Below are 26543 nucleotides of genomic sequence, written 5' to 3'. Positions count from 1 at the left end.
TAAAGCCGAGGAGGGGCTGCAGGGGATGTCTGGTTCTGTAACTTGCCACATCTCTGCTTGCCAGCAGTGAATAAAACCTTTTAACTCCATAGCTTGACAATCTGTTCTATGTACATCTCACAGCTGAGGGTTTGCTGCAACTGTCTCCAGTGTAGGCCATCCTCGAGTCAGGGCTGATACATTACCTGCACTGACACACTGTAACAAACTATGGAGAGGATTATACAAAAGTAACAAACCCTCAGTCAGTCTGGTCAGATGTAAACAGTGAGTCTCCATTTACTGACAGCAAGCAGGGTGCTTAAAAATGGTGACAAACTGTAGTAGAATTTAAAGGGGAAGTGCTCGTTTATAGACTGAAGGTGGAGGCTCCAGTACAGGGGATTTTATGGGGTGTAATATAGTTGGGCTCCCCTCCAAGAAATGAGACCAGAGATCATAAATGGTGAATGGAAGTCCCCTTTAAATGTGTGAGGTGGTGACACACGTACATTATATGGCTCCTGGGGGAGGGGTACTGTATACAGACCACTGGTTTTATGGGGGCAGTCAGGAAATGCTGGGAGTCCTAGTTTCACGACAGGTGTAGTCATTACAATGATGGGTCTGAGTTTCCGGATCATCGGGCAGTACAGCGGCAGACTATCGGTATCCGCCGTGTCACGTACAGAACATCTCAGGTCAAGCATTCATTTATAATGAACGTCCTGCTGGGTCTCACTCTGGAGAAGGGGGCGCAGACGGGGCACAGGAATGTATCGCCCGTCCGGGGCCATCTATAAAAGGCGGCTTGTCTATTAACTCTTTTCATACTTTAGGTAGGTGGAAAGCAAAATGGCCGCCACTGCTGTCCTCGTCAGGGTGGTCACCCTGCTTTACTGCAGCCCCGAATGGTCAATCTTCCCAGTAAAGTCCAACATGCTCACCTGGCGACCCAGGATACTGGCACCTCTGGGGGCGCTGCTTGGGGGGGTTATTGCCCCCTCTGTTTCAGCAGAGTGCTTTCCTGGTGACCCAATAAAGAAAAATAAATTCTATGGACATCCCCTTTAAGTAGGTGACCACTGAGGTGAGGACACATGACAGGATACAGCCTAGTGAGGAATATTAGGCGGTATGTAATATGGGTCATCAATGGAGCATCTAAGCAAAAGCATATTTCTCTGGACATCCCCTTTAAGCAGGTGGCCATGAGGTCCCGGCAGTGGGGCCTATACAGGAGGCTCACCTGTTAATCTTCCACTGGGATTGGCTCGGTGTGGTGGGTGGGTCACAGGGGGGCCCTGCTGTTCTGCTCCGGTGGCTGCGGGTCACTATAGGGCTTGTGTTACACCAGTCACTGGGAATCATTGTCACACGGGGGGGGGACGTTCTCAGGACTTGCAGTAATTACCCCCCCCCCCCCAAGCTTTAATTATGACCCGATGGAGCAGAACGCAGCATAAAGTGTCTGAGACCAGAATATATAGCGCTGCGACCCCCCGACTAATCGAGCGCGACCTGTAAAGTCCAACCAGGCCTAAAACCTGCGTCTGGGTAATTGGGGCTTAGGTCAGCACTGTGTGGGCACGTCCATAGAGTCTTATTTGTAGACTGGATATTATTACATTGGTACTATATGGCGGTATTATAGTCTATGCACTATATGGCAGAGAATGTCAATAGATTTTTATTTGTTTACTGCATATTATCTTGCTAGTATTATGGTGGCTATATATGGCAGTATAATCTTTGCACTTTATAGCCGTATTATGGGGCTCTTTAAGGGAGTCTTATTTGTATACTGCATATAATCGTTGCACTATATGGCGGTACTATGTTGGATGTGCATGACACTATTATGTGGGTTACAGATGGCACTGTATGGAAGTGCTATATTTGATAGTATAAACTGTGTCCTACATGGCAGTATTATATTACCTTTACAAGAATTATGTGGACTACATAGCATAATATATGAACTATATGGCAGTATTATATTGTCTGTAAATGGTCGTACGATTATGGCATTATATGGAAACATTTTGTGTACTATATATAGTAGTATAATCTATTTGGCAGTATTAAGTGGACTGTAAATAGAGGAACAGTTTTGGCACTACATGGCGGTATTATGTGCATATAAACTGTGCACTGTATGATGGTATTATGTGGACTGTCAATGACCAGACAATCCTGGCGATATAAAGTAGTATAATCTATGCATTATATGGAAGTATGTGGGCTGACTATATGGCCATATAATATCACCACCACAAAATGGTGGTCTACGTGGGCGAGATATCGCAGTATCGGGCCTCAGTCACACCTCCGTGTCTGTGATGATATCCGTGGTTCATCCGAGTAGTGACCCATAGACTAATATGAGGGAGGAATCTGTGAAGGCGGACATAAATAGGGCATGCTTCCGTGAAGTAACCGCGGAAATTGACAGATGTGAGGACACACATTAGACTCAATGGGCGCGTGTCCTGTCCGTGGAGAACACATGTTCCACTGACGAGTGAATAAGGGTCCATTCACACGTCTGTATGTGTTTTGCAGATCCGCAAATCACAGACACCGGCAATGTGCGTTACGCATTTTGCGGACCACACATCGCCGGCACTCTCATAGAAAATGCCTTTCTTGTCCGCAATTGCGGACAAGAATAGGACATGTTCTATTTTTTTGAGGAACCGTAGTGTGAATCCGCAAATGTGGTTGCGGAAAGCACATTCTGGCCCCATTAAAAATGAATGGGTCCGCACCTGTTCCGCATGCGGACGTGTGAATGGACCCTTAGGCCTACCTGGCACTATTGCGGTAGTACATGAGCCTATTTCAGTAAAACCAGAAAGGCCAGCAGGTCTGATCGGTGTCCCTGTTCTACAGTGTGAGGGTACGACCACATGGTGTTTAGTCAGTCTGCATTGTGAATGGCCTCAGCTGCACGGTGCCTGGTCGGAACCGCAACACAACTGCACCGTGTGGTCATACACTTAGGCTGCCCCTGCCCAACATGACCGCCACAGAGCGGCTGTAGTGAGGAGACCAGCAAAGTGTGATAAGACCTAAGCTCTGGCCGGTCACTGTGCAGACACATCTACACACTGCCCCCTGGTGGCCATTGTGGAGAAAGACAAATTTATAATGTGATGATGTAAAGATGTCCTGTAATAATGTGCAGAGTACATGTAGCTTTCCAGATGATTAGAGCCCTCACAGTGGTGCCCACATAGTACTGCCAGCCATACCACCCCATAAGAGCGCCCACATAGTACTGCCAGCCACACCACCCCAGGAGTGCCCACATAGTACTGCCCCCTACACCACCCCATAAGAGTGCCCACATAGTACTGCCCCCTACACCACCCCATAAGAGTGCCCACATAGTACTGCCAGCCATACCACCCCATGAGAGTGCCCACATAGTACTGCCCCCTACACCACCCCATAAGAGTGCCCACATAGTACTGCCAGCCATACCACCCCATGAGAGTGCCCACATAGTACTGCCAGCCACACCACCCCATAAGAGTTCCCACATAGTACTGCCTTCCATACCACCCCATAAGAGAGCCCACATAGTACTGCCACCTACACCACCCCATAAGAGTGCCCACATAGTACTGCCACCTACACCACTCCATAAGAGTGCCCACATAGTACTGCCACCTACACCATTCCATAAGAGTGCCCACATAGTACTGCCATCCATACCACTCCATAAGAGTGCCCACATAGTACTGCCACCTACACCACTCCATAAGAGTGTCCACATAGTACTGCCACCTACACCACTCCATAAGAGTGCCCACATAGTACTGCCACCTACACCACTCCATAAGAGTGCCCACATAGTACTGCCACCTACACCACTCCATAAGAGTACCCACATAGTACTGCCACCTACACCACTCCATAAGAGTGCCCACATAGTACTGCCACCTACACCACTCCATAAGAGTGCCCACATAGTACTGCCACCTACACCACTCCATAAGAGTGCCCACATAGTACTGCCACCTACACCACTCCATAAGAGTGCCCACATAGTACTGCCACCTACACCACTCCATAAGAGTGCCCACATAGTACTGCCACCTACACCACTCCATAAGAGTGCCCACATAGTACTGCCACCTACACCACTCCATAAGAGTGCCCACATAGTACTGCCACCTACACCACTCCATAAGAGTGCCCACATAGTACTGCCACCTACACCACTCCATAAGAGTGCCCACATAGTACTGCCACCTACACCACTCCATAAGAGTGCCCACATAGTACTGCCACCTACACCACTCCATAAGAGTGCCCACATAGTACTGCCACCTACCCCACCCCATAACAGTGCCCACATAGTACTACCTATTCTCACAAAGCTGTCACCATACAATTGTCCACAATGTCTTGCCTGCGGAGGCATTAAAGGGGTTCTGCAGTTTTTTTTAACTGATGATCTATCCCCTGGATAGATCATCAGCATGTGATAAGGGGAGGTCCGACACCCGGGACCCCCGCCGATCAGCTGTTTGAGAAGGCAGCGGAGATGGCAGTAGTGCCGCGGCCTTCTTGTTGTTTCCTGCAGGCCCAGTGCTGTCACGACTAGTATCAATGGCCCGGGCCCGCCCAGGCCATTGATACCAGTCGTGACATCACTGGGCCTGAGGGAAACCGAGAGACGGCTGCGGTACCCCTGGAGCTGATCGGCGGGGGTCCCGGGTGTCGGACCCCTTAGATCAGATGCTGATGATCTATCCAGAGGATAAAAAGAACTGCTGAACCCCTTTTAAGATTTCCCTTCCCTGAATACCCCCATAGCGTTATCCCTCCCCCACCAGACCTTACAGCTGGCACAGTGCCATCAGGCGGGTAGCGCTCTTATTCACCAGACAAACCCATCACTCCACAGAAGACATCTTCACCACTGCCGAGTCCAGTGGTGGTGGTGACATGCTCGCTCCATCTCAGGCGTGGCATTGTGTTGGTGATGGAAGGTTTCATGCATCTGCTCGGCCATGGACTGACGCAGGTCTGGACTCCATGGATTCAGGAGAGCGTCGGTGACTTTTATTCACTTGCTCCTGAGTTGTGGTTCCTTACATTTTACAACAATACCACTCACAGGTGATGGTGGAATATCTAGGAGGGAAGACCTATCCGGAAGTGACTTGTGATGCAGGTGATATATCACAAGATTATGCGTCACCTCTGCAGCCAGTGACTGGCTGCAGCGGCCGTGAAACCGGGCGCTCAGACACAACGGCAGGGGAAGCCACAACCCAGCGGCGGGGAGCAGGTAAGTATGCCTCCTAAAAGGCTCCCGAAGATGGAAAACTCCTTCAAGACAAGTGTCCCAATGCTTTTCTCCATACAGTGTATATATAGGCAGGAAACTGGTGTACCACAGTAAGCTCCTCCCCCTGGGCGTGGTCTCATCCGCTCCTAGAGTCGGAGGTGGAGACAGTGTGATCTCTGGTGGCGCAGGGCCCAGGACTGACCAACCTGAAAGGACCATATCTAGGTACAGGAAGCTGAGATTTAGGGAGCTGTTTGCAGGGTCCTCACAGTGAGGACAAAGACAATGGTATCATTACTGGCAAACAGCTCCTCAGATCTCAGCTTCCTGAACACTAAGAATTTGATGGTCAGCACAATATTCGGATGTGGCTGAATCTGTGTATTCTATTTGCAGGTGAGTCTGGAGCGGTGCAGATGTCCCCGCGGTGCAGACGAGGTGCGGACCCCTCCACGTATGTTATACGACGGCCTCCTCAAGAATGCAGCTTGTGACCGTCCTCAGTGTTAAGTGGTGTGTAGCTTTATCCGTATATATCGGGAGGGGCAAAAATCTGAAGTTGTCACAGCCCCGCCCCTGCGGATGACATCACTGACAAAATGAGGGGTTTAGTTTAATCTGTGTAATACCTTCTTTACAGTGTCTGCTGAGCGTAAGAAAAAGAGGAGGCATGAATAACTCGGAGGTGTTTGACGCCGGGCCCTACATGGTGCGGGGCCACAAGCAGCGATGCCTGTCTGCTGTGGAGCCAGATGTCCCAAGTGAACTGGAAATTCAGGAGCACCAGGAGGAGCAAGACATGTTCCTGGGGGTCCCGATGAGGAGATACGGTCCCTCGAGGCGCTCGGTGCACGTCCGAGACTCCTTCCGAAGACACAGCTGGGAGCCGGGCAAGAGGACGCAGGAGGAGCAGGCCAACTATGACAGGTACGGCCTCCGCGGAGACTGTACCACACAGGATAGGATTAGATACACAGCTCAGCAGACAGTATCACACAGGATAGGATTAGATACACAGCTCAGCAGACAGTATCACACAGGAGAGGATTAGATACACAGCTCAGCAGACAGTATCACACAGGATAGGATTAGATACACAGCTCAGCAGACAGTATCACACAGGATAGGATTAGATACACAGCTCAGCAGACAGTATCACACAGGATAGGATTAGATACACAGCTCAGCAGACAGTATCACACAGGATAGGATTAGATACACAGCTCAGCAGACAGTATCACACAGGATAGGATTAGATACACAGCTCAGCAGTCAGTATCACACAGGATAGGATTAGATACATAGCTCAGCAGACAGTATCACACAGGATAGGGTTAGATACACCGCCCAGCAGACAGTATCACACAGGATAGGATTAGATACACAGCTCAGCAGTCAGTATCACACAGGATAGGATTAGATACATAGCTCAGCACAGTATCACACAGGATAGGATTAGATACACAGCTCAGCATACAGTATCACACAGGATAGGATTAGATACACAGCTCAGCAGTCAGTGTCACACAGGATAGGATTAGATACACAGCTCAGCAGACAGTATCACACAGGAGAGGATTAGATACACAGCTCTGCATACAGTATCACACAGGATAGGATTAGATACACAGCTCAGCAGACAGTATCACACAGGATAGGATTAGCTACACGGCTCAGCAGACAGTATCACACAGGATAGGATTAGATACACAGCTCAGCAGGCAGTATCACACAGGATAGGATTAGATACATAGCTCAGCAGACTGTATCACACAGGATAGGATTAGATACACAGCTCAGCAGACAGTATCACACAGGACAGGATTAGCTACACAGCACAGCAGACAGTATCACACAGGATAGGATTAGATACACAGCTCAGCAGTCAGTATCACACAGGAGAGGATTAGATACACAGCTCAGCAGACAGTATCACACAGGATATTATTAGATACACAGCTCAGCAGACAGTATCACACAGGATAGGATTAGATACACAGCTCAGCAGTCAGTATCACACAGGATAGGATTAGATACACAGCTCAGCAGACAGTATCACACAGGACTGGATTAGATACACAGCTCAGCAGACAGTATCACACGTGGTCCATATCTCCAGGCGTTCAGCTCTGAGTGATATTACCACTGTCTGTATGACAGACACATGACTGATGATGTCACCCGATGCCGTAATAACATATAATGTGGTAAATCGGTGAAGAGGAATCCACAGACGTCCATGTGATATCAGTCTCAGTCACAATGACAGAATATAAGGGGGTGCCCTGGTTGCCACTCAGCTTTCCCAGGGACTGATCTTCCTGTAATAAGGTTATAGTGCACATAAGGCACACAGTAATGCTCCTCTGTAGACACTAGGGGACGTGACCCTGAGAAGGCGCCGGTGTCTTCCGTTTGCCTATACTTCTGCAAACACGACTTCTGCAGGAAACGGACAAGATGGAAGATAGATGTCGCCTCAGCGGCTGGCGCAGGTCGCTGCGCACCACAAAGACCTGCAGCCAGTCCTCCGAGTGGTACGTGGGGTGCCCGGTCACCGGGCTTCTTACCAGGGGGCCATCTTCACTGTGGGGGCCACAGACGCTTGTTTCACTTCTCGATAGGAGGAAGCTGGTGGTTTAAGACAACTGAGTATCTGAGATGAGAAATATGAGGCTTGTGTTTCCTTCCTATGACGGCACAGTGTGTGCTGTAGTAGTACCCTCCGCTGTCACGCATCACCACCTGCCCATCATCCTCCTAGGTCTCATCACCATTATCTAATTTCAGCCTCAGTTTGAAGGGCCTGGATGCTGAGGAGATGGAGGAGAACATGGGGTACAATCGAGACCCCCGACGGACCCCTATTATACGCAGCACTGATGAGTTAGAGTCTTTGCTGTCGCTTCGAGGGGAGGACATGGAGGTGACACAAGAGGTAAACGAAACCCTAAAAATGCTCATCCTTTAGGCATCAGTCTGCCTCGGTCACATAGAGCCCAGAGCTGCAGTCACAATCCTGGCTTCAAAGCTGAAATCTCCCAGCATTCCCTGCTTGTTCAGTGTCTGTATAGAGCCTGGTTGACTGCTTTTAGTGTCACCTGTTGGTTAGATGGCATCTGAGTATCCACAGGCTTGATGACGGTTTCCTTTATCAATGGTGGAATTGTGACTGAAGCTGCAGATGTGGAGTATACAATGTGAGATCAGTGATGTAAAGGTGATTGGTTCCAATGGGCATTTTGCCCGGTATATGGCCCGTTGCTGTTGTATACTGGGGGTGGTGACACTGGTGAGCACACGAGGGGTGGGGGGTACTTCCCACTCTGGAAATGAAGACACCAGGAAACCTCAGTTCTCACAGTAGGTTCCCTATTATAGTAACAGGACCACTCGTGTAAGGTCAGGAGATATGGCGGACACTCCAGGGATTCCCCACTGACCTCAGCCATTCCCAGAAATTGTCTCTTTTCAGGGGCATTATGGCCTGCCTTAAAGAGGGGCAGGTCTGATCAGTGAAGCCGCCCCCTCCCCAATACTTTAATTAACATAGATTCAATGTGTCCAAATGAAATTCCAAATCCAAGAGCTGACAATCAGGTTTGTTCTTATTTGCTCCTCTCCCACCACCAGGCTGTATGATGACTGATGCTTTATCTAATGTGACCTTTCCAATCTTCTACAGGAACACGCCAAAAGACTCCAGGAATACCTGTCACAGGTCTACTGCTACAGCCCCCTGTCCAAGTCTGTGTCCATGACCGGGATTGATGGTGAGCAGATCAAGAAGATGATTACATAGGTCTGATGGTCAGGATGTAATAGGAGGAATATATATGGAAACCATTCATAGGTCTGATGGTCATAATGTAACATGAGGAATATATGTGGAAACACTTCATAGGTCTGATGGTCAGGATGTAATAGGAGGAATATATATGGAAACCGTTCATAGGTCTGATGGTCAGGATGTAATAGGAGGAATATATATGGAAACACTTCATAGGTCTGATGGTCAGGGTGTAATAGGAGGAATATATATGGAAACATTTCATAGGTCTGACGGTCAGGATGTAATAGGAGGAATATATATGGAAACACTTCATAGGTCTGATGGTCAGGGTGTAATAGGAGGAGTATATATGGAAACATTTCATAGGTCTGATGGTCAGGATGTAATAGGAGGAATATATATGGAAACACTTCATAGGTCTGATGGTCAGGATGTAATAGGAGGAGTATATATGGAAACACTTCATAGGTCTGATGGTCAGGATGTAATAGGAGGAATATATATGGAAACAGTTCATAGGTCTGATGGTCAGGATGTAATAGGAGGAATATATATGGAAACACTTCATAGGTCTGATGGTCAGGATGTAATAGGAGGAGTATATATGGAAACACTTCATAGGTCTGATGGTCAGGATGTAATAGGAGGAATATATATGGAAACCGTTCATAGGTCTGATGGTCAGGATGTAATAGGAGGAGTATATATGGAAACAGTTCATAGGTCTGATGGTCAGGATGTAATAGGAGGAATATATATGGAAACAGTTCATAGGTCTGATGGTCAGGATGTAATAGGAGGAATATATATGGAAACCGTTCATAGGTCTGATGGTCAGGATGTAATAGGAGGAGTATATATGGAAACAGTTCATAGGTCTGATGGTCAGGATGTAATGGGAGGAATATATATGGAAACACTTCATAGGTCTGATGGTCAGGGTGTAATAGGAGGGATATATATGGAAACATTTCATAGGTCTGATGGTCAGGATGTAATGGGAGGAATATATATGGAAACAGTTCATAGGTCTGATGGTCAGGGTGTAATGGGAGGAGTATATATGGAAACAGTTCATAGGTCTGATGGTAAGGATGTAATAGGAGGAATATATATGGAAACAGTTCATAGGTCTGATGGTCAGGATGTAATAGGAGGAATATATATGGAAACAGTTCATAGGTCTGATGGTCAGGATATAATAAGAGGAATATATATGGAAACATTTAATAGGTCTGATAGTCAGGGTGTAATAGAAAGAGTATATATGGAAACACTTCATAGGTCTGACGGTCAGGATGTAATAGGAGGAATATACACTCGCCTAAAGAATTATTAGGAACACCTGTTCTATTTCTCATTAATGCGATTATCTAGTCAACCAATCACATGGCAGTTGCTTCGATGCATGTCGGGTTGTGGTCCTGGTCAAGACAATCTCCTGAACTCCAAACTGAATGTCCGAATGGGAAAGAAAGGTGATTTAAGCAATTTTGAGCGTGGAATGGTTGTTGGTGCCAGACGGGCCGGTCTGAGTATTTCACAATCTGCTCAGTTACTGGGATTTTCACGCACAACCATTTCTAGGGTTTACAAAGAATGGTGTGAAAAGGGAAAAACATCCAGTATGCGGCCGTCCTGTGGGCGAAAATGCCTTGTTGATGCTGGAGGTCAGAGGAGACTGGGCGACTGATTCAAGCTGATAGAAGAGCAACGTTGACTGAAATAACCACTCGTTACAACCGAGGTCTGCAGCAAAGCATTTGTGAAGCCACAACACGCACAACCTAGAGGCGGATGGGCTACAACAGCAGAAGACCCCACCGGGTACCACTCATCTCCACTACAAGTAGGAAAAAGAGGCAACAATTTGCACGAGCTCACCAAAATTGGACTGTTGAAGACTGGAAAAATGTTGCCTGGTCTGATGAGTCTCGATTTCTGTTGTGACATTCAAATGGTCCGAATTTGGCGTTAAGAGAATGATAACATGTATCCATCATGCCTTGTTACCACTGTGCAGGCTGGTGGTGGTGGTGTAATGGTGTGGGGGATGTTTTCTGGGCACACTTTAGGCCCCTTAGTGCCAATTGGCCATCGTTTAAATGCCACGGGCTACCTGAGCATTGTTTCTGACCATGTCCATCCCTTCATGACCACCATGTACCCATCCTCTGATGGCTACTTCCAGCAGGATAATGCACCATGTCACAAAGCTCGAATCATTTCAAATTGGTTTCTTGAACATGACAATGAGTTCACTGCACTAAAATGGCCCCACAGTCACCAGATCTCAACCCAATAGAGCATCTTTGGGATGTGGTGGAACGGGCGCTTCGTGCCCTGGATGTGCATCCCTCAAATCTCCATCAACTGCAAGATGCTCTCCTATCAATATGGGCCAACATTTCTAAAGAATGCTATCAGCACCATGTGGAATCAATGCCACGTAGAATTAAGGCCGTTCTGAAGGCAAAAGGGGGTCCAACACCGTATTAGTATGGTGGTCCTCATAATTCTTTAGGTGAGTGTATATGGAAACAGTTCATAGGTCTGATGGTCAGGATGTAATAGGAGGAATATATATGGAAACAGTTCATAGGTCTGATGGTCAGGATGTAATAGGAGGAATATATATGGAAACACTTCATAGGTCTGATGGTCAGGGTGTAATAGGAGGAATATATATGGAAACAGTTCATAGGTCTGACGGTCAGGATGTAATAGGAGGAATATATATGGAAACACTTCATAGGTCTGACGGTCAGGATGTAATAGGAGGAATATATATGGAAACATTTCATAGGTCTGATGGTCAGGATCTAATAGGAGGAATATATATGGAAACAGTTCATAGGTCTGATGGTCAGGATGTAATAGGAGGAATATATATGGAAACAGTTCATAGGTCTGATGGTCAGGATCTAATAGGAGGAATATATATGGAAACAGTTCATAGGTCTGATGGTCAGGATCTAATAGGAGGAATATATATGGAAACACTTCATAGGTCTGACGGTCAGGATGTAATAGGAGGAATATATATGGAAACATTTCATAGATTTGATGGTCAGGATGTAATATCAAAATACTTCATAGGTCTGGTGGTTGGGATAAAATATGCAGAGTAAATATGGGAATATATCTAATGGCTGTAGTTTAACATGAGTATATATAGGAATATTCATGGATGCGATGGTCGGGATGTAATGCAAGGATATGGGCTTATCAATGTAAAATGCAACATATATTATGCAGAGTAACAATGGATATATTGCAGGCATTAAGCAGACGCCAACATACCCCCTGCTCCTTCATATTACACCCTCCGTGTGCAGCCAACTAGATCTTAGTAACTGATTATCGTGATATGGTCACATCTCCCAGAGCCCCTGCCCCATTGCGGTATTGTATAAAAAAGCTTATTTTGCTTTCTCTTCACATCCGAAAATAGCTAATTGTTCCCTTCTATAATTAGCAGGGTGGGTTGCCATGGAAAATGCTGGGAGTTTTTCCCTATTTGTAATTTATATGTGTTGTCAGTAGTAACCATAGGTGCCCCTGATATTACCCACAATGCATTATGTGCATCCTGTGATCAGAATAGCTCTGAGGTCGCATTGCTTTGGTAAAGTTGTGAAACCTGTCTGGGTCTGGAATTATACGGCAGACGCTGTGTGCAGCCTTGGGTAGGGTTGTTTCTTCTAGTCTCCACTAGGGGGAGTAATGATCACACAAATGAGAAATTGTCTGTGCCACTATGAAGTCATGGTGCGGTGGTTGTGCTCCTACCGGGCGCGCTCTCCTCAGAACATACTGAGTTATGGGTCAATGGAACAGGACACTAAATGGTGCTACATCACTATATTACAATGACATACAGTAATCTTACAGGATACTGGATAATGAGACTGCATCACACATTACAGGATTAGAATCAATGGCTTGGCAGGGGGTATCGCACATGACAGGCTTAGATACAGGGGCTCAGCAGCACAGTACATACGTGTATATTTCAGGTGGTCTGGAAGCTCTCACTCTGTGGATAATCCCCGGATGTTGGGGAAGGTCAACCTTCTGTCTCAGCTGTCACATTACACAGATTTATCCAGGTTCAGGTGGGAAAGTGCCTAAAATGTTGGATTTTCTCTCTCCACAGACGTGGTCCTGTACTCACACAGAAATCACTTGGGGAATGGGTAAGTGACAGTCAATCCTCTTACACACCTGCACCTGAGGAGCGTCTCAGTGTCATGGCCGTTCTGAAGAGATGAAATGTGCTTCTGATGAAAAACTAAGATCAAAATAGTAATATAATCATACTACTGATCTCAGTATAACCCCTGCAGTAACACTATAATACTGCTCCTATGTACAAGAATATAACTACTATAATACTGCTTCCTATGTACAAGAATATAACTGCTATAATACTGCTCCTATATACAAGAATATAACTACTATAATACTGCTCCTATGTACAAGAATATAACTACTATAATACTGCTCCTATATACAAGAATATAACTGCTATAATACTGCTCCTATGTACAAGAATATAACTACTATAATACTGCCTCCTATGTACAAGAATATAACTGCTATAATACTGCCTCCTATGTACAAGAATATAACTACTATAATACTGCTCCTATGTACAAGAATATATCTACTATAATACTGCCTCCTATGTACAAGAGTATAACTACTATAATACTGCCTCCTATGTACAAGAATATAACTACTATAATACTGCTCCTATGTACAAGAATATAACTACTATAATACTGCTCCTATGTGCAAGAATATAACTACTATAATACTGCCTCCTATGTACAAGAATATAACTACTATAATACTGCTCCTATATACAAGAATATAACTGCTATAATACTGCTCCTATGCACAAGGATATAACTACTATAATACTGTCCTGTATATACAGGAATATATGTGTTGGACGGTTGGGTGTGAGGATTAGCAGGTTGTGTCCTCTGGTGTCAGGCCTTATCCACGTCTTCATTAGTATTTGGCTCTGGGGACCAGTCATGAGGGAGCCCTCTGCTTCAACTCTCTTTTTTCCTCCCGCCATGCTGTAATGTAGGGCCCCCATGCTGGGTTTAACCCTTTCAGTATCTCTGTGTCTCCAGGTTGAGCGCGGTCAGCTGCGGGGAGTTTGACGTCCTGGAAGCTGATGAGAAGGAGAACAGGAACAAGGAGGAATCTCGTTTTGAAAGGACATTGAGCTTCATCAAGAAGTTTTCAGGAGGGAAAAGTAAGGTAGGCACATCTCCGAGCTCCTCAGTGCCGTCTGTACCCACAATAGTCGCCCCATCCCATGGGCTGTATGCGGGCGCTATAAAGATGTGAGAATATACTGTATACAGGACAGTGCGGTGACTGGTATGTTACATGTTCACTACATTCTTAGGGATTTAATTCTGGATATAATGGGCCCCAGGCTGCAGGGTTTGGACAGGTGCTGTGTGGTGGTCCGCCTGGTGTAGGGGGCTCCCTCCCTCTTCTTTCCTTCCAGCAGGATTGAGGGAGAGTTGCATCAGCCGCTACAGAGATGTGGCATTTCCTGCCAGGGAAGAAGCGAGGCTGAAGCGAGAGCGAGACTCATGACTCACAGTGCAAGACCGACAACTACTGCTGCCCCTACTCTGAGCTGGAGTTCAGGGGGTCAGGACAATGAGCGGCTCAGGGGTCTACATCTATTATATCGGGGGAGAGTACAGGACCTCCATGACATGGCTGAGACATGAGGCACAGAGAACCTCATGTCTCATACATATTTACTAGGGTGTTACTGGAATACCTGTAGTGATGGGTAAAGGGGGCAGAGCAATGTTCTGCAGATCTCTAGAGAGGTCAGAGGTGTAATAATCTGCAGGATCTATCACTATGTATCTGTCAGGAGGTAGAGAGGACAGAGCGATGTTCTGCAGATCTCTAGAGAGGTCAGAGGGGTAATAATCTGCAGGATATATCACTGTGTATCTAGAGGTAGAGACGACAGAGCGATGTTCTGCAGACAATAGAGTGATATAGAGGTATTGTGTCCTCTTCCTTCCTATAGACTACTACCCCTCTCATCCTCCAGGGCTGATAACAGTAGTAGTAGTTCTATGTGTGGATATGATGGGAATGACAGCCCCTCCCCCATGATCTATCTCCTGAGAACAGTCACTGCCGGGAGGAAGTAGATGAGGGGGACACAGGACGTAACTGACTTCCTGCTGCACTGAGCGGACAAAGTGTAAGACCGCCACCCCCCGACCGTGACACATCACTGATACCGTTATATACAGAGCGGTGATCAACTATGTATCTAATCCTATCCTGTGTGATACTGTCTGCTGAGCTGTGTATCTAATCCTATCCTGTGTGATACTGTCTGCTGAGCTGTGTATCTAATCCTATCCTGTGTGATACTGACTGCTGAGCTGTGTATCTAATCCTATCCTGTGTGATACTGTCTGCTGAGCTGTGTATCTAATCCTATCCTGTGTGATACTGACTGCTGAGCTGTGTATCTAATCCTATCCTGTGTGATAGTCTGCAGAGCTGTGTATCTAATCCTATCCTGTGTGATACTGTCTGCTGAGCTGTGTATCTAATCCTATCCTGTGTGATACTGTCTGCTGGGCTGTGTATCTAATCCTATCCTGTGTGATACTGTCTGCTGAGCTGTGTATCTAATCCTCTCCTGTGTGATACTGCCTGCTGAGCTGTGTATCTAATCCTATCCTGTGTGATACTGCCTGCTGAGCTGTGTATCTAATCCTATCCTGTGTGATACTGTCTGCTGAGCTGTGTATCTAATCCTATCCTGTGTGATACTGTCTGCTGAGCTATGTATCTAATCCTATCCTGTGTGATACAGTCTGCTGAGCTGTGTATCTAATCCTATCCTGTGTGATACAGTCTGCTGAGCTGTGTATCTAATCCTATCCTGTGATACTGACTGCTGAGCTGTGTATCTAATCCTATCCTGTGTGATACTGTCTGCTGAGCTGTGTATCTAATCCTATCCTGTGTGATACTGCCTGCTGAGCTGTGTATCTAATCCTATCCTGTGTGATACAGTCTGCTGAGCTGTGTATCTAATCCTATCCTGTGTGATACTGTCTGCTGAGCTGTGTATCTAATCATATACTGCGTGATACTGTCTGCTGAGCTGCGTATCTAATCCTGTCCTGTGTGATACTGTCTGCTGAGCTGTGTATCTAATCCTATCCTGTGTGATACTGTCTGCTGAGCTGTGTATCTAATCCTATCCTGTGTGATACTGTCTGCTGAGCTGTGTATCTAATCCTATCCTGAGTGATACTGTCTGCTGAGCTGTGTATCTAATCCTATCCTGTGTGATACTGTCTGCTGAGCTATGTATCTAATCCTATCCTGTGTGATACTGTCTGCTGAGCTATGTATCTAATCCTATCCTGCGTGATACAGTCTGCTGATCTGTGTATCTAATCCTATCCTGCGTGATACAGTCTGCTGAGCTATGTATCTAATCCTATCCTGTGTGATACAGTCTGCTGAGCTATGTATCTAATCCTATCCTGTGTGATACTGTCTGCTGAGCTGTGTATCTAATCCTGTCCAGTGTGATACTGACTGCTGAGCTATGTATCTAATCCTATCCTGTGTGATACTGTCTGCTGAGCTGTGTATCTAATCCTATCCTGTGTGATACTGACTGCTGAGCTGTGTATCTAATCCTATCCTGTGTGATACTGCCTGCTGAGCTGTGTATCTAATCCTATCCTGTGTGATACTGCCTGCTGAGCTGTGTATCTAATCCTATCCTGTGTGATACTGTCTGCTGAGCTGTGTATCTAATCCTATCCTGTGTGATACTGCTTGCTGAGCTGTGTATCTAATCCTATCCTGTGTGATACTGTCTGCTGAGCTGTGTATCTAATCCTATCCTGTGTGATACTGACTGCTGAGCTGTGTATCTAATCCTGTGATGTGTGTAAGAATTGGTGTCTCAGTCTGCTGATATTGGGTTGGGGGGGTACTGGTCCAGTTATATAGCAGATACATGTGTGTACAGGCTGGAGGCGCTGTGCCTGCAGCAGGTGAGGGGTTACTGCGGTATGTGGGGAGGGGTATATAACGATTTCGGGGGTGCAGTATTATACCGCACTTGGCTGCAGAGACCCCCTCCCCCGCGCTTTACATCACAATAGAGCTTCCCCTCCTCCTCCCTGTACCTGACACCGTCCCCTGGTGTCAGCGGTGACATCACTCTGGGTTGCGGGGGTTATGGGGAGCGTACATCTGACTACTTTATATCCATATTTACCGGACGCTGACGCATTTCACATCATCCCCATCCGATATTTACATGACACGTTTCACAGCTTCACCGCGCTTCAATTCTGTCACAAATGTAATCTGTGCTACTGGTATAACGCAGCGTTACCTGTTCTATATGGCGCTGATGCATTTCGGGGCTTCCTGGGTAATCTATAGAGCACTGATTCGTCCCGTTCTGTGTCACTACATATTTCACGTCTCTTCCGTTATGTACAGAACACGGACAGTCCCGCAGCCTATGACGGTGCCGCAGATCCCCCATCGGCGGTGCGGACTCCCCCATCATCGGGCAGAAGGTTGTGCCGTCTAAACGGCCTCTGCTGCCAGGAGCAATGACGGTGTATGGGGATGGGCGACAGCAGCAGCCATCGCTCGTCCTCATACTGTGGAGGTGATCTCTGCGTGTAATAGCAGCGCTTCACCTCCACTTACCGAGCAGCCGATCGTCGCGCTTCTCTCCTCGCATTTTTTTTAATTTCTAACGCATTTCATGTCTTTTCAGTAAAGTAAATAACACAGAGCAATCCCACAGCCTTACTATCTGTTCTATATCCAGATGCATTTCACAACCTTTCTGTTTAGGATATAATACGCCCTGCAGCCTTATCATCCATTCTATAAAACTGACGCGTTTCACATCATTAAAGGGATTTTCCAAGATTGTAATACTGATGATCTATCCTCAGGATAGGTCATCAGTATGTGATCGGTGGTGGTCCGACACCCGGCGTCCTGCCGATCAGCTGTTTAAGAAGGCAGTGGCAGTCGTGTGAGCGCTCGCCGAGCACAGCGCCGTACACTGTATGGCGGCTGTGCTGTGTGGCTCACTTCTATGGGGCTGAGCTGCGCCTAGGTCACGTGACCGATGAACAGAACGTCATATGGCCTTAAATGTCATGTATATAATCTAGATCCTGCAGTCCTATTATAGGTTCTACAACGCTAATGCATTTTACGCCATTACTGTTATGTATAACAGCTTTACTATACATTCTATATACTCGCGCATTTCATGTCTTTTTGGCTATGTATATACAGTCAGGTCCATAAATATTGGGACATGGACACAATTCTGACATTTTTGGCTCTATACACCACCACAATGGATTCTAAATGAAACACACAAGATGTGCTTTACCCGCAGACTGTCAGCTTTACCCGCAGACTGTCAGCTTTACCCGCAGACTGTCAGCTTTACCCGCAGACTGTCAGCTTTACCCGCAGACTGTCAGCTTTACCCGCAGACTGTCAGCTTTACCTGCAGACCGTCAGCTTTACCTGCAGACCGTCAGCTTTACCCGCAGACCGTCAGCTTTACCCGCAGACCGTCAGCTTTACCCGCAGACCGTCAGCTTTACCTGCAGACCGTCAGCTTTACCCTGCAGACCGTCAGCTTTACCCGCAGACCGTCAGCTTTACCCGCAGACCGTCAGCTTTACCCGCAGACCGTCAGCTTTACCCGCAGACCGTCAGCTTTACCCGCAGACCGTCAGCTTTACCCGCAGACCGTCAGCTTTACCCGCAGACCGTCAGCTTTACCCGCAGACCGTCAGCTTTACCCGCAGACCGTCAGCTTTACCCGCAGACCGTCAGCTTTACCCGCAGACCGTCAGCTGTAATTTGAGGGTATTTACATCCAGATCAGGTGAACGGTGCAGGAATTACAGCAGTTGCATCTGTGCCTCCCACTTGTGAAGGGACCAAAAGTAATGGGACAGAATAATAATCATAAATCAAACTTTCACTTTTTAATACTTGGTTGCAAATCCTTTGCAGTCAATTACAGCCTGAAGTCTGGAACGCATAGACATCACCGGACGCTGGTCTCATCCCTGGTGACGCTCTGCCCGGCCTCTACTGCAACTGTCTTCAGTTCCTGCTTGTTCTTGGGGCATTTTCCCTTCAGTTTTGTCTTCAGCAGTAAAATGCTCAATCGGATTCAGGTCCGGTGATTGACTCGGCCATTGCAGAACATTTCACTTCTTTCCCTTAATAAACTCTTTGGTTGCTTTTGCAGTATGCTTTGGGTCATTGTCCATCTGCACTGTGAAGCGCCGTCCAATGAGTACTGTAGCATTTGGCTGAATATGAGCAGATAACATTGCCCCAAACACTTCAGAATTCATCCTGCTGCTTTTGTCAGCAGACACATCATCAATAAATACAAGAGAACCAGTTCCATTGGCCACCATACATGCCCACGCCATGACACTACCACCACCATGCTTCACTGATGAGGTGGTATGCTTGGGACCATGAGCAGCTCCTCTCCTTCGCCATACTCTTCTCTTCCCATCACTCTGGTACAAGTTGATCTTGGTCTCATCCGTCCATAGGATGTTGTTCCAGAACTGTGAAGGCTTTTTTAGATGTCGTTTGGCAAACTCTAATCTGGCCTTCCTGTGTTTGAGGCTCACCAATGGTTTCCATCTTGTGGTGAACCCTCTGTATTCACTCTGGTGAAGTCTTCTCCTGATTGTTGACTTTGACACACATACACCTACCTCCTGGAGAGTGTTCTTGATCTGGCCAACTGTTGTGAAGGGCGTTTTCTTCACCAGGGAAAGAATTCTTCGCTCATCCACCACAGTTGTTTTCCGTGGTCTTCCGGGTCTTTTGGTGTTGCTGAGCTCATCGGTGCGTTCCTTTTTTTTAAAGAATGTTCCAGACAGTTGTTTTGGCCGCGCCTAATGTTTTTGCTATCTCTCTGATGGGTTTGTGGTGTTTTTTCAGCCTAATGATGGCTTCCCTGATAGTGACAGCTCTTTGGGTCTCATCTTGAGAGTTGACAGAAACAGATTCCAAATGCAGATAGCAGACTGGAAATGACCTCTGGACCTTGTATCTGCTCATTGTAATTGGGATAATCAGGGAATAACACACACCGGCCATGGGACAGCCGAGAAGACAATTGTCCTATTACTTTTGGTCCCGTAACAAGTGGGAGGCACATATGCAAACTGCTGTAATTCCTGCACCTGATTTGGATGTAAATACCTCAAATTACAGCTGACAGTCTGCGGGTAAAGCTGACAGTCTGCGGGTAAAGCTGACAGTCTGCGGGTAAAGCTGACAATCTGCAGGTAAAGCTGACAGTCTGCGGGTAAAGCTGACAGTCTGCGGGTAAAGCTGACAGTCTGCAGGTAAAGCTGACAGTCTGCGGGTAAAGCTGACAGTCTGCAGGTAAAGCTGACAGTCTGCGGGTAAAGCTGACAGTCTGCGGGTAAAGCTCATCGTGTTCCTTTCATTTCACATCCATTGTGGTGGTGTATAGAGCCAAAAATGTTACATTGTGTCCATGTCCCAATATTTATGGACCTGACTGTATATTGCTGATAAATCCTACAGCCTTACTATCAGCTCTCTATACTGACGCATTTCACCTCTTAGGCCTCTTTCACACTTGCGTTGTCCGGATCCGGCGTGTACTCCATTTGCCGGAATTACACGCCGGATCCGGAAAAACGCAAGTGAACTGAAAGCATTTGAAGACGGATCCGTCTTCAAAATGCGTTCAGTGTTACTATGGCAGCCAGGACGCTATTAAAGTCCTGGTTGCCATAGTAGTAGTGGGGAGCGGGGGAGCAGTATACTTACCATCCGTGCGGCTCCCGGGGCGCTCCAGAATGACGTCAGAGCGCCCCACGTGCATGGATGACGTGCCATGTGATCACGTCATCCATGCGCGTGGGGCGCCCTGACGTCACTCTGGAGCGCCCCGGGAGCCGCACGGACGGTAAGTATACTGCTCCCCCGCTCCCCACTACACTTTACCATGGCTGCCAGGACTTTAGTGTCCCGGCAGCCATGGTAACCATTCAGAAAAAGCTAAACATCGGATCCGGCAATGCGCCGAAACGACATTTAGCTTAAGGCCGGGATCCGGATCAATGCCTTTCAATGGGCATTAATTCCGGATCCGGCCTTGCGGCAAGTGTTCAGGATTTTTGTCCGGAGCAAAAAGCGCAGCATGCTGCGGTATTTTCTCCGGCCAAAAAACGTTCCGGTCCTGAACTGAAGACATCCTGATGCATCCTGAACGGATTTCTCTCCATTCAGAATGCATTAGGATAAAACTGATCAGGATTCTTCCGGCATAGAGCCCCGACGACGGAACTCTATGTCGGAAGACAATAACGCAGGTGTGAAAGAGTGCTTTAATGAGCCATTCGCAGTTTCACTCTACTGTTATGTTTATAGCGCAGACACAGCTCATTGTTTTACTATCGCAGACATATTTTGCAGCCTTATTACAGTTCTATAGACTGACGCATTTCACGTCTTGTCCATAGCACAGACACAGCTCGTGGCCGTACTTTCTCTTCTATAGCACTGACACATTTTGTAGTTTTACCATTTGTTCTGTATCGGGTACATTTTGCATTTAATAACCTTTGTGTACATGTTGGGTTATAGCTGTGAAATGCGTTGCTGCTGTATAAATCCCACCGCGTAGAGCACATGGCTGCAGGAGATGTAACGCTCCATTGTGCAGTGTCTCTTCCTCTTCCTTTCTCAGCTGTTTCCTGTATTTGGTTTCCATTCACGCCCCATTCTAATCACTGTGCGGGTCTCCCCCTCCTCCGCCATCTACCTGTTCCCACATAGTTTGGTTGCTATGGAAGTCTTGTATAATGTGTTTCCACTGCTAGATGAGGGAGAGGCGGGCAGGGAGTGATGTGAGGGCATGGGGGTGGGTAACAGAGGGGCAGGGAGGGCTGGGGACTTTCCTCGTTAGGGGGTCACTATTTTGATTAGGATTGGTAGGGGGTAGGACTGTATATATTGTGGACAGGGGCTAGGTTTGGCCACTGTATAGGGGGCAAAAGAGAGGGAGGGGTAGATTTGGAAAGGGTCACTAGAAGTGCAGATGGAGGTGGATACTGCTCAAGGGTAGTAGGTCTTATAGTGAGAAGGGGTTTTAGATTGTAAGCTCCTGTGACTCTGCGCTGGCAGTGCTGAGCTGTGTGTGCAGTAGTGCTCAGCTCAGCTATGCGGGGTGAGGGAGGAGGGGGTTTTCTTCATATTCTATAATTAGCTGCATTTATGTGATTTCATGTTGTGTGAGCGGCCAGACAGGGGAAGGGGGGCTGTAATCTTCGAGCACACCTCCCTGCCTCCCCCCGCCCTCCCCTGTGTCTGCTGAGACCTGGGAACAGCCGCCACCCAGGACTGAACCCAGTGACCCAGACACCAGGCCTAGAGAAGAGGTCCTGTACCGAAATATCATCTGACAGGAGCATGTGCCTATCCTCTGATGGAGGCCAGCCTCTCATGTCCTCTTCTCTGATGGAGGCTGTCTTCTGGTGTCCTGCCTCTAATGTACTGTTTTATGATGGTTGAAAACCTCTCATTTCATCTTCCATGATGGTGGCCATCCGGCTTCTGGTGTCTGTCTCTGATGGAGGCCAGCCTGGTGTCCTGCTCTCTGATGGAGGCCAGCCTGGTGTCCTGCTCTCTGATGGAGGCCAGCCTGGTGTCCTGCTCTCTGATGGAGGCCAGCCTGGTGTCCTGCTCTCTGATGGAGGCCAGCCTGGTGTCCTGCTCTCTGATGGAGGCCAGCCTGGTGTCCTGCTCTCTGATGGAGGCCAGCCTGGTGTCCTGCTCTCTGATGGAGGCCAGCCTGGTGTCCTGCTCTCTGATGGAGGCCAGCCTGGTGTCCTGCTCTCTGATGGAGGCCAGCCTGGTGTCCTGCTCTCTGATGGAGGCCAGTCTGGTGTCCTGCTCTCTGATGGAGGCCAGTCTGGTGTCCTGCTCTCTGATGGAGGGCTAGCCTGGTGTCCTGCTCTCTGATGGAGGCCAGCCTGGTGTCCTGCTCTCTGATGGAGGCCAGCCTGGTGTCCTGCTCTCTGATGGAGGCCAGCCTGGTGTCCTGCTCTCTGATGGAGGCCAGCCTGTGTTGTCCTGTTCACTGATGGAGGCCAGCCTGTGTTGTCCTGTTCACTTATGGTTTCTGATCTACTGTTTTCTGATGGTGGACAACCTCTCAGGGCATCTCATCTTCCAGGATGGTAGCTGGCCTCTGGTGTCCTGTTCTCTAGTGGAGGCCAGGCTCTCGTGTCATCATCTCTGATGGAGGCTGGCCTCTGGTGTTATGTTCTCTGATGGAGGCCAGCCTGGTGGAGGCTGTCTTTTCTTGTCTCATCTCTGATGGACGCCAGCCTCTGGTGTCCTGTTTTATGTTGGAGGCCAGCCTCTCTTGTCTCCACCCTGTTGGAGGCCAGCATCTGGTGTCCTGTTCTCTGATGGAGGCCAGCCTTGACATACATTCCCTATCCTCAGCCTCCACTCTCCTCCGTCTCCTTCGCCCCCTCTCTCCGGCCCGGTGCCCCCTTTAACCTTTTCCTGACCTGTTTTATCACCCCTCCCCGGTGACTGTCAGCTACACAAACATGTCTGTTGATAAGACTATGGCTCCCATTACAGAGGCCTCTGTTCCCACAGAAGCTGTTGTCACCCTGCCTGACACCCATCCTATTAACCTCTCCTGAGCCCACTCCTCATCAGGGGCACAGGAGCAGGAGGGGGCGCTGTGACACCTGGAGGGCGGCCATCTTTGCTGTGGCTCACAGTCTACTAAGACAAAACTTTACATCTGTATTGTCGTCACGCTGTGCCGCTACTGGACTTTATGGCTTATTTTTATGATTGCTGTAAACATGGTGACTACAGGACACACGGAGGCCGCGCCGACACCACCTCAGAGGCCTGCAGGCTGCACTGGGTCCTATGCGGTTGTTGTTGTATCCTACTTAAAGGGGATTTCTATCTACATCAGAGGAGCCTGGTTTATCATGCCCAGTACCTGATATACCTGGTTGCTCGGGACAAACTGCCAGGTTGTCAGTGTATCCATAGCAACCAGACTGTCAAACATCACTAAGGGTTTGCACTTGTATTACGGCTATACTAGACCTAAAGTACACACCTACCTTGTTCACCCTATTACATCTCACAGCGGAGGGTTTGTCACAATTGCATCTAGTTTAGACAATCCACTGTAAGATACAGACATAATAAAAGCAGAATGTCCAAACTGGATGCAACTGCGACAAGACGTGTAAGGTCTGGAGAGAAGGTACATAAGAATGTCCCCATTCACTGACTGCAAGCAGCGATATTGAAAATGATGAAGAATTGAATTAGAAAGCTACTATAATACAGTGATCAGGAGTGGGGTCAGGACCGGCCGTGTATTGTGGGGTTATGTCCGGTCACTCTAATCCGGCTGCAGTGATTATATAAGACCTGAGACCGGTTCTGCCAGCGCCGAGGAGGACGACACGTTACCAGAACCCCGCCATAGCCGCGCTGACGCCCCCCGCCATAGCCGCGCTGACGCCCCCCGCCACAGCCGCGCTGACGCCCCCGCCACAGCCGCGCTGACGCCCCCGCCACAGCCGCGCTGACGCCCCCGCCACAGCCGCGCTGACGCCCCCGCCACAGCCGCGCTGACGCCCCCGCCACAGCCGCGCTGACGCCCCCGCCACAGCCGCGCTGACGCCCCCGCCACAGCCGCGCTGACGCCCCCGCCACAGCCGCGCTGACGCCCCCGCCACAGCCTCGCTGACGCCCCCGCCACAGCCTCGCTGACGCCCCCGCCACAGCCTCGCTGACGCCCCCGCCACAGCCGCGCTGACGCCCCCGCCACAGCCGCGCTGACGCCCCATGTATCACTGGATTAGATACACAGCTCAGCAGACGGTATCACATAGGATAGGATTAGATACACAGCTCAGCAGACTGTATCACACAGGATAGGATTAGATACATAGCTCAGCAGACAGTATCACACAGGAGAGGATTAGATACACGGCTCAGCAGACAGTATCACACAGGATAGGATTAGATACACGGCTCAGCAGACAGTATCACACAGGATAGGATTAGATACACGGCTCAGCAGTCAGTATCACACAGGATAGGATTAGATACACAGCTCAGCAGTCAGTATCACACAGGATAGGATTAGATACACAGCTCATCAGACTGTATCACACAGGATAGGATTAGATACATGGCTCAGCAGACAGTATCACACAGGAGAGGATTAGATACACGGCTCAGCAGACAGTATCACACAGGATAGGATTAGATACACGGCTCAGCAGACAGTATCACACAGGATAGGATTAGATACACGGCTCAGCAGACAGTATCACACAGGATAGGATTAGATACACGGCTCAGCAGACAGTATCACACAGGATAGGATAAGATACACGGCTCAGCAGACAGTATCACACAGGATAGGATTAGATACACGGCTCAGCAGCAGTATCACACAGGATAGGATTAGATACACGGCTCAGCAGGCAGTATCACACAGGATAGGATTAGATACACAGCTCAGCAGTCAGTATCACACAGGATAGGATTAGATACACAGCTCAGCAGACAGTATCACACAGGATAGGATTAGATACACAGCTCAGCAGTCAGTATCACACAGGATAGGATTAGATACACAGCTCAGCAGACAGTATCACACAGGATAGGATTAGATACACAGCTCAGCAGACAGTATCACACAGGATAGGATTAGATACACAGCTCAGCAGACAGTATCACACAGGATAGGATTAGATACACAGCTCAGCAGACAGTATCACACAGGATAGGATTAGATACACAGCTCAGCAGACAGTATCACACAGGATAGGATTAGATACACAGCTCAGCAGTCAGTATCACACAGGATAGGATTAGATACACAGCTCAGCAGACCGTATCACACGTGGTCCATATCTCCAGGCGTTCAGGGAGATGCCTTCATGACTCTTCTCCCTGTTTTCTCAGAAACACAGTAGAATTTTAGAGAAAAACATGGCGGTCTGTACGATTCTCCTTTTAAGGGGCGGGTCTGTGACAACCTTCTTTCATTGTCAGTCACATGAGGGCGCTCTGCGCAGATGATACAATATATCCGGTGTGTGAACACTGAGAATTTCGCCACCAGCAACGTCTGGTTATTAACTGTTGTTGTTCCTGTTAACATTTCTTTTATTGTACATTTTGGTTTCCTTTTTATACAGTTTTCTTGTTTTTCTCTCATTTTTGGTTTTTCCTTTTTGTTATGTTTTCCTCCTTTTAATACATTTTACATGTAACTGCATGCAGTATTAATGG

At 47.9% G+C, this 26543-nt stretch overlaps 1 protein-coding gene across 4 annotated transcripts in view; it reads left to right on the top strand.

The window, feature by feature from the left end:
• Positions 1 to 26543, top strand: part of ARHGEF2 (Rho/Rac guanine nucleotide exchange factor 2) — an 88045-nt gene that overhangs the window by 23356 nt on the left and 38146 nt on the right. For 3 of the 4 annotated variants that reach the window (XM_044274277.1, XM_044274279.1, XM_044274278.1), the window contains exons 2-7: positions 5684 to 5800; positions 5928 to 6214; positions 8078 to 8225; positions 8973 to 9060; positions 13240 to 13279; positions 14231 to 14360. In XM_044274277.1, the coding sequence (XP_044130212.1) occupies positions 5958 to 6214; positions 8078 to 8225; positions 8973 to 9060; positions 13240 to 13279; positions 14231 to 14360 (663 nt within the window). In that variant the 5' untranslated portion in view covers positions 5684 to 5800; positions 5928 to 5957. Of the gene's footprint in view, positions 1 to 5683; positions 5801 to 5927; positions 6215 to 7695; positions 7825 to 8077; positions 8226 to 8972; positions 9061 to 13239; positions 13280 to 14230; positions 14361 to 26543 lie in introns of those variants that run through there. The other variant, XM_044274280.1, reaches the window with a different exon arrangement.

Source organism: Bufo gargarizans, unplaced genomic scaffold (assembly GCF_014858855.1).
Source record: "Bufo gargarizans isolate SCDJY-AF-19 unplaced genomic scaffold, ASM1485885v1 original_scaffold_1624_pilon, whole genome shotgun sequence".
Classification (NCBI taxonomy): Eukaryota; Metazoa; Chordata; class Amphibia; order Anura; family Bufonidae; genus Bufo; species Bufo gargarizans.
This window is presented reverse-complemented; position numbering and strand designations above follow the sequence as displayed.